Below are 16197 nucleotides of genomic sequence, written 5' to 3' on the forward strand. Positions count from 1 at the left end.
CTGCTAAATTTTTCCTGATCAATTTATTTAGTTGCTAAACTGAACTGACCAATTTGTAGTATTTTTTGCCCATACAGCTACTTTGGCCTGAAGAGTGTAATTCAGAACATTTAAGGCAAGTTTTCAAAACTACGCATTTGAATTACTCGCGCAAAAGATGTGTCAAACCTTCCTTGCTCTACTCACTACAGAAGTTCCACTGACTAACTACAGATGTACATACATTTTCTAGAACTGGATCGACACAGGTAATCGTGCATGGCGAAAAACTGCAGCTGTCCGAACAAAAAGAGTAATTACGCTAAGATTTTTTAAATTGACAGAAAAAGGTTAATTCACAGTTATAAGGCTTGTTGTAATAACTGTAAATTTACCCTAATAGTGAAATTGTAAAAAAGTGAGTGGAAGTTCACAAAATATCAGAATATAACAATCAATGTTGATGGGAAAAGGTGCAAAAGGGAGATTGAATTAGTCCAAACAAAAAGGCCTACTGATATAACTCAAGGGCTGAGTTAAGATCAGGTCTGACAAACAAGAGAAGTGTGGTACCAGAAATCAATTAACCAAAACTGGTGTGTAAGAAACTAGGCACAATTGGTGGACAAAATAATAAGGGGGTGAGCTAATCTACCCAGCACTTGCTTTTGAGATCCTTAAGAAAGAGAGAGACTTTGGGATGAAAATAAGAATGGATGAATGTCAATGGAGTACAAGTGTAACACTTGCTGACTGAAACAAGGGGAAGGAGCAAGCTCCACCATCATGGCTGCCCCACTGTCTTCTGGGACCCCAGCATCTATTGTGACACTGCCACTTCCACCAGCTTCAGCTGGGATGTAAGACTTTTTCCTCACACACACATCCCGTGTATGCTTCTTCCTTCCTCACCTTATTTCTTGTCTTTTCTATCAGTCTACTTTTTCCTTCTGTCTAACAAAAATCCAGCTAACCTGGCCAAGACTGTATATTTTGCAAGACTATAACCCTGCAACACAAGAGGCAGAAAAGAACAATGCGCAATGCTTGCACAAATTTGCCTTGCCTCAGAGTGGCTAATAAGACAGCATGCCTATGCCTGGGCTTTTCCAGAAGCAAGATTACACGGGAAAGTCAACATCAGAAACAAGCTGCATAGTTTTAATCATTGCTGTTCTTTTCTCTCCCCTCTTGCGTGTGTTTGTCTTGTTCTGTCTTCTAGGAAATGGGGTTGGGCTTTATTGATAACAGCAACAACAGCTCCAGCCCAGTTCAACTAACCTGTTTGCTTTTCCCCAAGCAGGATAGTTATTACCATCTAAGAGATTGTCAAACAAAGGGTGGGTGGGGAGCACTTCTAAAAACTCTCTCCAGCTAACACCAAAGGGAACAAGGGATGTTTTTAAAATGAAAGCCATACGTAATACTTTATATTTCAAATGCTTTAACTGTTTTTCCCATCTTTTCTGCATCTTTAATAAAAGATCAAAAGGATTTTTAATGGTGTGTTTGCCAGCACAGCAAAGGCTCTGTTTAAGTACTAAGCAGGCTGATGTCTCTGTATATCAAAGCCCAAACCTTGTTTAACGTTGTTTAATACAGGACAGTGACAGAGTCATCCTTTGACTCTTTAGGCCCACTGATTCCATCTAAATTAATAGAATGGGCTGCCATTCTGCCCTTCACTTACTTTGCACCTAGATACTGCAAGCAAATTATGCCCCAATCCTGCAAACACTTGAGTGCGTGAGAAACTTTACCATCATTGGACAAGTCAACACAAAGTTATGCACATGCTTACGTGTTTGCTGGATCTGAGCCTGAAAATGTAATATCTACTCTACTTCTTAGTGTCACAACTACCTCAAGAAACTACACTGTAAGTGACACATGATGGTAGGTTAACAGCTAATGGTTTATTGCACAGCGTAAACGATATTTTCAGCCAAGTCAACATTACATTTAAAACCATACGCTTGGCATACATGCAGCTGTAAAACAAACATAGTGAAAAGATCCATGACACATACTACCACATCTAAAAACAAACACATATTTTAAAAAGGACAGAAACAGATTTTTGAAAAGTCAGATCCAAAGAGCTCTAACCTAATGACATTTGATCTTTGTTTTATTCTTACAAATGGAAAAAGGCCACTCAAGCCAAATGAAATAGCAATTCATTTCATTTCCTGTAGACGTCTTCTAAGTTTACATGAGTGCACTTCTAACGCTGGCATTCAGAAGGTAAAGTACGTCTATGCAAGGCAGACCTTGAAATATTAAGCAAGGATTCAAGCTTGCTCCTTTGAAACCAAGGTGAGTTTTGCCTTTGACTTCACCAGAAGCAGAGTTAAGCAACGAGTGTGATTCTAATTTCTCATGTCTGCCCACACAACTGAGGCTTATTATTTCCTAGCTAAGAGTCTAATCCTGCTCCCAGCTGCAGATGCACAGAACTGTAAAAAACCCAAAACATATTTCTACTGTATTGGTTGAGGGTCCTGGGCCATAAGAGAGCCCATGCAGAGTCTCCAACTCTGCAGCTGGTGCCCTGCAGTGGCCCTCTAAACAGGACTGTACAGTGGAACACTGTGAACAGACTTAGGTTTTGTGGCAGAAAAGCCAGTGTGCCTGTGTACAGTGTGGATCTCCTAGCAAAAGTTTCCATTAGAGGAGAGCTTCAGCCAATAGCCCCACCTCCTGCTTCTAAGCTACAGTAGTGGCCAGAGTCTGGCTTGAGAATGCCCTAAGATCCCACAGAAGGATGTACTTACCAATGCAGCGGGATCCATCTGTAGATGTGACATAGCCACGTGGACAAATGCAGAAATAACTTCCCACAGTGTTAGAACATTCGCCACCTTCGCAGATCCCTGGAATGATGCTGCACTCATCAATATCTATTCGAAGAAGAAGAAGCAGGTGATTAACATAATACTTGCATATAATGCTTTTCAAAGAAGAGATTTTTTTTAAAAAATGAAGGGCATTACATTCAGTTAGAATGCAGCTCAGATTTAATAACGTACTGCAATGGTACAAACATTGTGGTCGATGGAGCACTTGTGGTTTGCAGCGCACTAACAGGTCGTCTGTTTAAAGCTGGCTGATCACACAGTGCCGGCTTTCCTTGTATGTTCCAGTACTGTGCCACCCTAAATCCTAAAGTAGGTTAAAGCAGTCTGGACGCTGCTCTAACTCACATCAGCTGGCTGTGATCGCTTTGGGACCATAAAGCAGCTGAGCATAGCGGAGATGCAGCACCATTCAGCCCTACCCCTAATATTCCCCCTGCTCTAGGGCTGAACATGGGAAGGCAGAATAGGGGTCGAGTATGATGGCTCTGCACCTGCTAAGAGCTCCCCATTCTGTGAGAATTCTCAGCTAGCCAAATCCAGCTGCACTCCTGATGCTTTGCGAGCCTCAAGTAGTTCAAAGAAACTGTACTGAAATCTTCAGAAGAGTGGACTCAATCTTTGTACATCCTTTCATAGAACTAATCTTTGGTTATGCAAACAGTCCCACTGAAAGCAGTGGTCGCATCGCATGCGAACTGAGATATCACCAAGTCAATGGAGCAAGTTTTGATCAGAGCAAAACTTGTGGAGTGATGTGGTGCTGGGTATCAGAATTGAGAGCATGTGCTAGGGGCTAAACACACACTTGTGTTTTCAGTGCTCCCCAGGTTGGTGCCCACACAGTGAGGAGAAGGAGACAGTCTGACTGTAATGCTGAGAGGTGAGCAGCAGAGAGGAGTAGGCTGGGATGGAAGAACTACTATGTGATCAGGTAAGTAAAGACTGCATCATAATGCATAGGTACAAGGGGGCAGTTTCAAGTATCAAGTATTTCCTAAGTTTTGAGTGCTTCATTTTGCAACCTTAACATTTTTTTAAGATAGGCATTTTGGTGGTAGTGGTTTTGTTTTTTGTTTTTTTGTAATTCTAGTTCCACACTGATTTTTTTTTTATGGTGACCTCTGTTTATTGGAGTTCTGAGTAACTCTCTTAAATGTAACCTGCAGCCAAATTAAAATTGCCATGTTTCAGGTTTTGTAATAAACTTGAAACCTGGCTCACGTTAATCCTGGGATGAATTCTGAGCAAGCTTGGGCCAAGTTTCCAACAAACTTGGGCTGACTTATGTTTTCCAGTTGAAAGCATATGAAACTTTGTGGCTTTTGCACCACCCAAAGCCTGGAAAACGTTGGTGTTTTTGGCTCAGTCTGCATTTAAGTTCTTGGTTGCAAAGTGACATTAAGAGAGTTTTACCCCATAAAACAAACCCAAAAAAAACAAACTTTTGGGCCCAGATCATTTCTCATAAAGTATGCGGAAGAAGCTATGAAGAAAGAACTCTCAAAGAGGATCCGTTTGCAGAGGTCCCCCATACAGTCCCTTCAGGACTTGGGATTTTCACTCCCACTAAAGAAAGTCATGAGACCCAGCCCCAAACCTGGAAGAGCTCCAGGGATCATCCATATTGCTCTGCACTGGCTGTGACCCATGCAGCACCTCTGGTTCCTTAGTCATGGCTGCACCGGTAGATGGGGGAGGGGGAGTAATGTGGAAAAAAATAGCCCTGTGCTGGGTTGTCTCCTCTACGGAAACACAATTGGGGGCCCAATGAGTGTACAATGTGCATCTCATCTCCCCCACTCTATCCAGTCCTCAACCTTGCCACTGTGGAGACTCCAGACGAATGAAGAGTGCCCATGGGATTAAGGAAGTGTGGGGACAAAGTCACGGGGATGACAGCACACTAGGTGGAGACGCAAAGGAATCCTCCATGCACGAATGTGGATCTAGAGCAATGGTTCTCAAATAGGGGTATGTATACCTCTGGGGTATATAGAGGTCTTGCAGGGGGTACATCAATTCATCTAGATATTTGCCTAGTTTTACAACAGGCTACATAAAAAGCACTAGCGAAGTCAGTACGAACTAAAATTTCATTCAGATGACTTGTTTATACTGCTCTGTGTACTATACACTGAAATGTAAGTACAATATTTATATTCCAATCCATTTATTTTATAATTATATGGTAAAAATTAGAAAGTAAACAATTTTTCAGTAACAATGTGCTGTGACACTTTTGTATTTTTATGTCTGATTTTGTTACCAAGTAGTTTTTAAGTGAGATGAAACTTGGGGGGTACACAAGACAAATCAGACTCCTGAAAGGGATACAGTAATCTGGAAAGGTTGAGAGCCACTGATCTAGAGGGTACAATCTCATACTGTACCTGGAAAGAAAAATGCACAGCCCTAGTATGGTTGCACTGTGAAGGAACCAATAAAAAACATGGTGAAATGTTCACTGTAAAATTTTCAGGGGATTTTTAGGTACTTTTTTTGTACAAGGGACATCTCCTTACAGCTATCATTGCTCTACCACCAAAGCATCCACATAGTTTATATCTTAGAGGATCATATGACCTTTATTGCATTTTTACACTATGAATATTAATCAGAGGAAGTGAAAAATTATAATCTTTTCAACTAGGCTATTTAAAATATTGCTTTAAAGGACTCACCATAGTTTAGAATGATAAATTTACTGAACATACTTACTTGCCTTCCTTACTTGTGGTGATTATTCCCCACATTCTAAATATCAGATTTTTAAAAAATTCACTACTCCACAACTGAGAAAAAACTATTATAAATATATCCAGTATTTCACAACTGAGAAACAAACACAGCTTTGTGCTTTACTGCTTTTCTCTATGGATCTCTGCAGGGCAGACTGGGGAACAATCTCCCTATTCCTCCCATAGCTCAGTGGCCCACCCCCGTCTCCATGCAGAAAAGGAGGAAGAGGGCATAATTGGACCAAATATTTTTAATACTTCTTTTGCTTGTGCTTCCTATGCTGATTCAGCAGCAGCTGTTAACTATATTTTTGTTGAAGACACGTAATTTCTGAGGCTTTTGTTATACCAGTAATAAAACAAACAGTATAGAGCTAGCTTGTAAACTCTTAGGACAGAGACTGCATCGTCCTTTGTTTCTGCATAGGACCCAACACCTCACTGAGGGACTACCAAAAACAGCTACATAAATTATTATGAATAAATAAATAAATAAATAAATAAAATGAATTATAATCCATTTGGTATATAGTTTAAAATATTTGTCAAATGGAAAAAAAGAATATCAGAATAGGAAGAATCTTCAAGCTTTAAAAGAACACTAAGAGCAAAGATTTATTAGACATATTTTTATCGCTTTTCACTTACTGTTTTCAGTTAGATTTTATATACCACTGCTTTGGTACTGTCTTTTATTTTAACAAAGCACCCAACCTACAGTGGCAATTTTTAACTGGCATCTTATAATACATATGGTATCCACACTTTGTAGAGATTTAGGCATTTTGTAAGAAAAAAGTCATTTTTGCCAGATCAAAACTTTCAAAGAAATAATAGCTTCACTTGTGACATCATAGATAACCACCACAGAGGTTTCAAAATTCCAAATGGTGGTATAAATCCAAACCAAGTAATTCCCCCAGGAAATCTACAAAATCTTGCATAAATTTACTACATTACGACCAAATATATGATGTGGCGAATGGGTTACCATCCTATTTAATCCAATGAAATGAACCCATGTGTGTAAATCATAGCAGAACTGGAACCGGTTGCATGCCTTGCCTTGATATCTTCCAAGCAGTGCATTTCTATCACAACTGATAATTGGTTAAAAACAAGAATGATAATCCCCTCTACACAAACAAAAATTAAGGCACCATGTCACAAAGACGGACAGAAAGGAAAACTGGCAAGGACAAATCATCCACAAGGATCTTTTTCATGTTTTCTGAATAGAGTTCCTCTTGTGTTGTCAGTTTCAGCAGAGATGTCACAGATTGCATGGACAGAGAAGCTCTCTACTCTCTCAAACCCTGCACATCAGGTTCCAGCACAATGGCAGTGTAGTGTGAAGAAAATTACACTGTCCATCTTTGTTACTGTGCTGGTTCTGCAAATAGATTCAAGACTTCACTGTCCAGGACTATCTGTCTGGCACTGTTCACAGACACCTCCAAACCTGCAGCAGTCTTTTGCAGGATGCTTTTATTTTTTGCTGACTTAGTGTGGGAAAGACCTGTGACACACAGAAATTGATTGAAATAACTTGAATTACATGTATAATGTTACCTTCTAAAAACATGCGCTTGTTGAAACTTAGGCGTTTCTCATTCATTTTTACTTTATCTTGCATAGGTGGGTTGCTGCTACTTTAACGAGCAGCACCGTCTACTTACAAAATCTCTACTGTGCAATAAACATAGCCTTTAAAAGGCTATACAATTTTGTACCCTTTATTGTAATTCTAACTACAGTTTGGGACTCACTTTCCCTCCAGGTAATGAGGAGGTAGAATCTGGAGCCTGGCCCTGTGAGGAGAATAGGAAAGGACTGGCCAGATACTTATGCTTTATCACTCCCCTGCTCCCAGCCCACACAGGGAGCTCTGCATCCAGTCTGCAGGGAATGTGTGAAGACTGGGCAAACCAGGGCAAGGAGCTAGAAGGCTGGCGGCAGACTGCACATCATTCTCCTCCTCACTGACTGGAAATTTTGAGATTTTACTTCAGAAAGTCCAGTAGACTGGTTGGCTGGAAGAGCCCCACAGTTCACAATAAAACAAACATAAATTAAGGCTTTAGGGGAAATGCTACTTATGTTGTAAAAGAGGACATTGCCGTAAGTATGAAACAAACTTAAGGTCTGAGTGCCTGCCCTTCTGGTGTTGCACCTAAGAAGATAAAACTGAGCAAACTCCTTTAAGACCTGGCTCTAAATGTGTGCAGCAAACATCCCAGCTGCAGGTATTAATAGGATATCTGTCTGCCAAAGAAAACGGCCCGGCCACTTGTCGTCCAGAATTCATGGCTTTTTACTGTAAAGCTTACAGTAGGCAGGATATGATGAATATCTTGGCAAATGTATCAGAAAAGGGTCTTAGAAATGTCTGAATGCTGAAAAAGGCTGCTGTGGAAGTGTTTTAGCTATATTCTACCTCATCTAATGTACTGTCAAGTTTGAATTTAACACACACAGTGTAATGAACTGGTATGTTATACAAGGAAGGAAAAACAGAATTAGAATTTTATTCTTTAAAAGGCTTGTTTACATTTTGGTATCAAGTTTCATCAAGAGAGTTAGACTGTGGCATATGGGCCTGGCCCTGCAGGGTGAGTGGTGCAGAACCACACCACACAAGAGCGGGGGAAGAACACCAGTGGCATTCTGCCTCCTACGGCATCCTAGTACACGGGGGGGGGGGGGGGAGGACGGGGGGGGGGACGACAAACTGCTACACTCCTTCAAGGGATGAGGTGAATTCCCACCTGCAAGGGAGTAATTAGGGCACAGTGCCTACATTTCCTTAAGTGCAAGTATGGTAATTCTGCCCACCACTTATGTAGATCACCAGGCAAACAGGGTGGTCCACATCAGCGGTGGGCCCCTTCCCCCTCACTGAACACCATGGAAGTAGTAGGCAGAATCTAGCTCTGAAAGAGTACGCTCTCCTCGGGACCCACACGTGTAACTTCCATGAGCACCACCAGATGAGTCAAATGTATCTCTTTTTTAAAATGAGGGTCATGTATAAACTGGAAGTCTTCAAAATAAAAACAATTTTAGCAGTAAGATGACACCTAATCTATTGCAGATCAATAAGCTTATGCCAAAGAAATAGGAAGGAGTTTTGTCTGGTTACAGTACCAGACTGGCACTCAGGAGATCCTAGCTCTACCACAGACTCTCCATGTCTCCTTGTGCAAGTCACTTATTGCGTCTCCGCCTGTTTTTCTTCCTGTAAAACAAGGAGGAGGAGGAGGAGGAGGAGGAGAATTCTTCCCTACTTTACAAGGGTGTTGTGAGGATAAATTTGTAAATGTTTATGAGCTACTGAGATACTATAAAGACTATAAATAAATAAGAAAAATTAGAATCCTGTGCTATGTAAATGTTATGGGCCAAATCCCCCCAAACAGGTGTCCAAGCTATGTACAGAACGTAGGTATATGTAGGCACGCACAGATAGTTGCATTTACAAACGGGTCTCTTTATGTAGTTATCTGTTGTGTATGCCCTGTAATCCTTATTCAGGGAAAACTCCCATTTATTTCAATGTGAGTTCTGCCTTAGTAAGAACTGCTAGCTCTGGCCTCCCAAAGTACTCTATGAACAGAATGTAGATCTTTTACTGATCTTTTAGAAAAGAAACACAGGAGAGTAATACAAAGTAATAGTCTAGCAGAGAAATAAATGGATTTAGTGCTCAACACAGCTGAGGGAAATATACATTTAAGGTAGAAAAAGCATGACATGAACACTCCTATTTATTCCAATTCTTGCTGCCAGAAGATAACATTTAAAAAAATAAAATACAAAAGTACATGTGAATGCTTAAGGCCAAAAGATATAGCAGAGAATTTGAAATCTCACCCTCATAGCTGTAAAGCGTACTGTTTTAAAAAAAGGTTTGAATAGTCAATGTTACATTCCTACCACTCCCATTGAAAACTGGAGTTTTGCCTGGATAAGGATTGTAGGTTTTGCCCTTTTTAAGTCAGCAAGTAATGTTTCATCTGGCCTTCCATACTGAGGGAGGGGAAGGGAGTGGGTAGATTTAGTCGGGGATCGGTCCTGCTTTGAGCAGGGGGTTGGACTAGATGACCTCCTGAGGTCCCTTCCAACCCTGATATTCTATGATTCTACTCAGTAGTGAGACCAGTTTTGTATAACATTTTAAATAAAAAGTAACATTAAAACAATGGACGCTCTATTAACTGAATCCTCCTTCTATATACACATTCTCTTCAGATATTTCCACATAGATGGCCAGTTTCAGATGTCCTTCTCTGTGGCCCTAACTTGAAAACACTTACATGACCAGTTCCATTAACTTCAGGTGTAACCATCAGTAGGACTGGGCACTCCATTTTTTACTCAGACTCTCACTGAAGCCAAAGGAATTTTAATCAAGAAATGCCTGAGTAAAGATTGAGGCATGGATTGTCACCCACAAAATCTGTGCATCGCTGGTCCCTCCCATGCATCAATTTCATCCCTCCCGCCCCTCAGACTACGGCTATGTCTACATACTACCGTCGATGATGGCATGTAAGACATATGTAGCTACATGCCACAGTCAAAAGCAGGCTGCATCCACACGGCAGTGTGTAGCTGCACATGTCAGTGAAAGGCTGTGGCAGTGGGGAAAGGATCAGCAGCAGGGAACTGTCTGTGCCTTTCCCCACCACAGGAATTTTCCCCTGTGATGGGAAAAGGCTCTAGCAGCGGGACACTCCATGGTTAAAAAAAAGCAGCATAGATGGAGGAGGGGTGGGGTTAAGGAAGGCACTACTTGGATGAGTAGGTACATATCCACAGGGTTCAGGATGTACGCTATTCACCCAAGCAAAGCCTCACCATCTACACTGCTATTTATACCCATGTCAGGGGGGCATATAGTGTATTTACTCTTCACGCTGCTGAAAGAAGTGTGCAGCGTAAATATACGTTATCTCTTTCCCCTAATACACCAGGCTGCTGTGTGAAATTCCACACACACACGAACACATACGTCTCCCCACAGAGCTTATTTAGGAAGATAATATAAAGCTGGGGTTATAGCTTCTCTTCTGCATCAACCTCTCCTCCCCATCGGGGATGCTGCAGCCAGGGACTCCCTGGTACCATGCCCAGTCACATAGCCAGTGCCTACTTGGGGACAGAGCAGATGCGCTGATGCACATAGTCTTTTCTGTAGGGGGAAACCACAACCAACTCCCTTTTGCCTTCTGATGGATGATGATGGGGAGGGTGGAGCAGCACAAAGGGAGATTTCCTTCCAAGATGTCTTTCCATGGGGATGATCTGGCCCAGAATAAAAACCTCAGGACTTTGCCCTGTATTAATCAGTACTTGTCCAGATCTTGTAGTGCCTTAGAGGGAAATGAAAAACTAAAAAGGTGTAGTCAAATCCCAAAATACAGGCTAAATTGATGCTATGACTCTGGTAACTAAAATCATTCCAAAGACTGGCCTAACTACATATAGGAGATTTTATTAAACTATTTCCTTACCACCTCATGATCATTTTACTCAGCGGAAAACATAAGCCAGTGAGCTATAAATTGCAATGCTATAAGAAAATGTTTGCACCTGCATCAGTTCTTGTGGGTGGGAGGTGGAGACAGGACTATGTGACACCTTTTACTGAACCAAAAGAACAAGTGACCTTTCTGAGCTTATTGGTTCTATGTCAAAACATGTATGCTGGACCAGTAAGCTAGCCCCTTCAACCAATGTTTTTATAGAAATATAAACTCTCTTTATAATGTTCATATTACAGTAAATTAAAGTGTATAACTTTTTGTTATATGTACTTTATTTTTCAGGGTGTCAGGTGCCAGGAAATAATGATTACTTTCCCTATAGGAAACTATGGCTCTTTGAGATGTGTTGTCCACACAGATTCCGCACTTGATGCACATGCACACCATCTGCGTGAGATCAGATTCTTTTGAATAGCAGTGTCTGGTGGGACTGCACCTACCCCCTGCACACCCTTTCACTTCCTGTGGCCAAGTCAGGCCACAGCCCCCCAATCAGTTTCTTCACCAATAAGAAGGCCTAGAACAGGACACTGGTCAGCAGGAATGAAAGTCAGGACATGGAATCTGTGTGGACAACAGACAGCTTGAAGAAGTACATTTACAGGAAGGTAAGTAATCATTATTTCTTCTTCAAGCAACTGTCCACATAGCTTCCGCTCTTGGCGATAGGTAGGCAATTATACCAGTGTCAGGAGATAGGTAAGAGGAGGCCCATTGAAAGAGGACCCCCCTACTAAATTTCACATTCAGCATGGAAGCTTGCAGCAGGGAAAAATGTGAGGACTGAACTCTACAGTTTTGCTCTGCATTATTCTGATATGGGGGCAGGCTGCAGAAGTTGCCTGGGCATGGGTGGAGTTACCGCTGACCTGTCCAGGTGAATCTTTCTTGGCTCAGGTATAGTAAGTCTAAATACAGTCTGAGGCCTACTTAGCTAGCCTCCATGTGGATACCAGTTGATCCTTAACCCTTTCAGCAAACATCACAAAGAGTCTGGATGAACATGTGAATGGTCTGGTTGTGTCCAAACAAAAGGTTAATGTCCTCACAACATTCAGTGTGCAGAGTTTATTTCTGCTTGGAGAGGGATGTGTTTTGGGGAAGAAAAACAGGAGGTGAATAGGTTGGTTGATGTCAAAGTCTGAGATCACCTTATGCAGAAATGTTGGGTGAGGCCTGACTGAGCCTGTATATGGTGGGCCTGCCATGAGAGCCTGAATCTCTCCTATCCATCTAGCAGACATGAGGACCACCAGGAAGGCAATTTCATGGAAAGATAGCAGAACAGCATGTAGCCAAAGTTCAAATGGGGAACTCAACAATACCATCAAAACCAGACTGAGGTCTCATGAAGGAGGGGCTCTCAAACTGGTGGAAACATACGTGGGAGCCCTCTGAAAAATCTCAACACTCTGGAGTGTGAGAAAACAATGCATCACTGAAGAGGAGGATTAATGGGGGATATCACTGGAGGTGCACCCAAACTGAACTAAGGGAAAGTCTGGTTTGTTTCAAGTGGAGTAAATATTATAGCAGGTATTCAGGCTGTTACTGGTGAAATATTCTACAGCCCCACAGGTACTGGGGCTGTTACTGGTGAAAGCTGACGCTGCATTGCCCAGACAGAGAATCGCTTCCATTTGGCTCTATATGTTAGTCTAGTCCAGGGCTTCCTGCTGCAAAGGAGAATGTCTTGTAGTGCAGCAGAATAGCTTTTCTCTCTATCACTCATCCAGCCAGCTTCCCCACAAAAGCAGGGGCCAGGAAGTCAAGTACGCAAACCACTAGGCTGACTAGCCGTCCAACACCGCTGTTACACTGCTCTTAACTGCAGTGAAAGATGAAATAATCAAAGAAAACCTAATAATTTAACTAGTGAAACTTCAAACTTGAAAACCAATAACTTCATAAGCAAAGAACATTGATATTGTGGTTCTGTCTTGCAGCCACAGGAGGCAAGAGGGAACTGAACATGAGCTGCAGCTGCCCCATCTTTTTTACCCGTGCTATGGGAAGGCAGAGGGCAAGAATATTGAAGGGGTGGCTCCAACGGGCACTACTATTCAAAATAATCTGATCCTGTATACATGGGGCGCTTGCACCCCAAGTGTGGAATGTGTGTGGACAATCAAAGATGAGTAAAGGGCTAGAATGTTAAGCTCTGTCTACATTAGGAAAATTTCAAAAAATTGCACCAACATAACAATGTGGATGTATTACACCAGCACAAATATCTCTAATGTAGACAGGCTCTTCCTTCTCTCCACCTTAGTACAGTGGGCTGCAAGCCAGGTAGGAAATAAAACCTTTTTGATTATTCAACTTGAAATAACAACATGTGCTTCAAACCACACATACTGTTATCTAATTTCAGTTCTTCCATGTACACTGACTTAAACTGCCTATATTCCCTTATTTAAACACATATACAGTAAAGGGTTGTACCAAGTTCACTCATTTGTCCTTGTGAACCTTATCTGGGAGAATTGTTGAATAGCCTTTTTTTAAAAAATTATTAAAAAGAGCTTTGGATGATTTAAAGAAGCAAAATGCAAAGCATGTTTTAATTGCCCTCTTAAGAAGCAGGGATATCCTTGAACAAGTTCTCCTCCTGGCATTAGTATACTTTATTTGATGCCAGGCACAAACATTACATGTTCAGATTTCTGACCCACAATCAGCCAATATAAACTCATGTAAGTATTTGTATACACTGGCATCCAAGACGCTAATAAAATGCAACCCCATGCCATGCTGAACAGGTCATTTTAAAGAAGCATATCCTTTTGAAACATCGGGGGGGCGGGGGGGGACTAAGCAAGTGATCAGATTTGAATGAAAAACACAACAAAATAGTTTAAACATTAAAATGATACATAAACTGCTTTCCTTTTACTGTTTGACATAATGAGAATTTTTTGGTTTTGTTTTACTCTGTTCTGTTAAACAGAAGAAAAAGGGGAAACTATTTTTCAGTGAATACTTATCACCCAATCTGCAAGTGATTCTTTTCTGTGAGCTTATTAACTTGCTTTAATACCTTAACTTCTACAAATAAGTTTACAATATGGTTTCACTAACTATTTGGATTGTAAATCTACAGCAAACCCCAAATGTTTTCCATTATATAACCACTTTATACGCCTTCCTCATGCAAAACTCTGATTGATAGATTTCAGTGTTTCACATCTGTTACAGTGAGCGCAGTACACAACAAAATAACAGCTTCACACATTTTCTTTAAAATGTGAGCTCAAGCATTAGCACATATTCATTTTGAAACTAGTTATTTACTGTTTGTCAAGAATGAGTTGTTTGCATCTCTTCTGCCTCAATTGCCAGTGACAAGATGCCATAAAATGGGATTCAATCTAATGCTAAATGTATTAGTACAAAGAGCAATTAGATAATAATATTCTGATTGATAGTAAAGGGGATGCATACATACAGTATTATCAATTCATTGTCTAGTTTAAACTAAAAACCATGGGTGCCACTAAGGTCTGGCTTTAGCCACATCTAATCTATTTGTTAACTTTTTCTATGACTCTCGCAGAGTGGAGAAAGACTTTAGAATGGGGCCTTGTCCTCAGAAAATTTAACAAATCCTCACCTTGACTAGTGGAGGGGAATTAAGCAGAAGCATTCTTTCTCTATCCTGACAGTCAGGGCCACAGGGAAGAAGCCCTATATGTGAGGTCCTGGATGACAGCTCCACTTTTGAAAAGCCATGTTGGGACACTGCCTGGCCCATTTAGTCAGACAGCTAGGAAGATATTGGGGAGGCACCACACCTTCTGCTCATTCTGTTTATCATATCCAACGACCAAACTGTCATATTTATCACAGTGGCGTGTGGAGTCTGTGACATTACTCCTGGAGATGAGGTGGCTGTGAGTGCCAGCAGACACACTCAAAGTGAGGTTCTTCCCCTCAGGATCTGCAGAAGCATCAACAGCTACAGAGCCTGGGCACAATACAGAGCTGCTGAAGGCTCTGTAAAGCAGACATTGCGAGGACCAGGATTTGATTCATTGATCTGAAACTGTATCATAATGGTCACCAACAAATGTTATCTTTGTTCAGGTGCTATCCTTTTCATTTTAAAAATACCTTCTTTGGGCCTCTCCCCGTGGCTTTTTCTTGAGAAAGACTCCCACTGGCTCCCAGGGGAGTATTGCCAGACTGAACATAGGAGTCAGGCCTTCCATTCCCTTCCACCCTATAATGCATTGCTTGTCCACCCTAAAACTCCCACTGATTTTATTGGGTATTGCAGGTGTGCAAGGAATACAGGATCTTGCCCTTCACGTATAATGTATACAGGCATAAATTATAGAACCTTACATTGAACAAAAGCCTCCACTCAGCAATTTAAAAAAGAAATGGAGGCAAGATGGCTATAAACAATAACAAAACACACTATTTCTAACTGGCACAATATCCAAACAAAATGTATATTCGTTTAGCATTTAGTTGTCTTCACTCCATTTTTCAATTGACAAACTGAAGATTAGTCTGTTCAAGTTTTCTCAAATTTTCTATTCAACATTTCTACTTATTGTTTATTCTAACATTAATATATTTGTTGGTGATATGATTGCAAGTAAATACTTTTGGATTTTGGGCAGATTACTTATTGTCTGAGACTTGTTAAAGATGGCTTGAATGGCATTGAAAAAATATACTGTGTTGCCAATATTTTTACAAGCATAAATAATTCTGTTTCTATTCACATATCCCATAATATTTTTTAATAGGTGGGGCTGTCAACACTACCAAGTACTATGGTTGCTCAACACTTCCCATTATAAACTCCTGTTTTCAGTTTCTTATAATTTCCTCAAACTTTACCCATTCAGACTTATTTATTTATTTATTTTATGCTTCGTGTCTGTCTCAGACTGAATTTTTTGGGAAAATTTTAGCCAAAACAGTTCAACTGTTTCTGAGAACAAGACTAGGGGAAAGTATGCTGTTTTGCCCATGTTAAAAAATTCTGGCAACCTTTTCTCTGGAAACATCTAGTGCACCCCTCTGGAGGGACTTCAAGTTTGGCAGGGGTGAGCC

The 16197-nt window shown here is 41.0% G+C and overlaps 1 protein-coding gene across 1 annotated transcript in view; it reads right to left on the reverse strand.

Moving 5' to 3' along the window:
• FBN2 (fibrillin 2) overlaps window positions 1-16197 on the reverse strand; it is a 242827-nt gene that overhangs the window by 156789 nt on the left and 69841 nt on the right. The window contains exon 8 of the mRNA XM_037901659.2: window positions 2757-2882. Within this exon, the coding sequence (XP_037757587.1) occupies window positions 2757-2882 (126 nt within the window). The remainder of the gene's footprint in view (window positions 1-2756; window positions 2883-16197) is intronic.

This window comes from Chelonia mydas, chromosome 5, assembly GCF_015237465.2.
Source record: "Chelonia mydas isolate rCheMyd1 chromosome 5, rCheMyd1.pri.v2, whole genome shotgun sequence".
Taxonomy (NCBI): Eukaryota; Metazoa; Chordata; order Testudines; family Cheloniidae; genus Chelonia; species Chelonia mydas.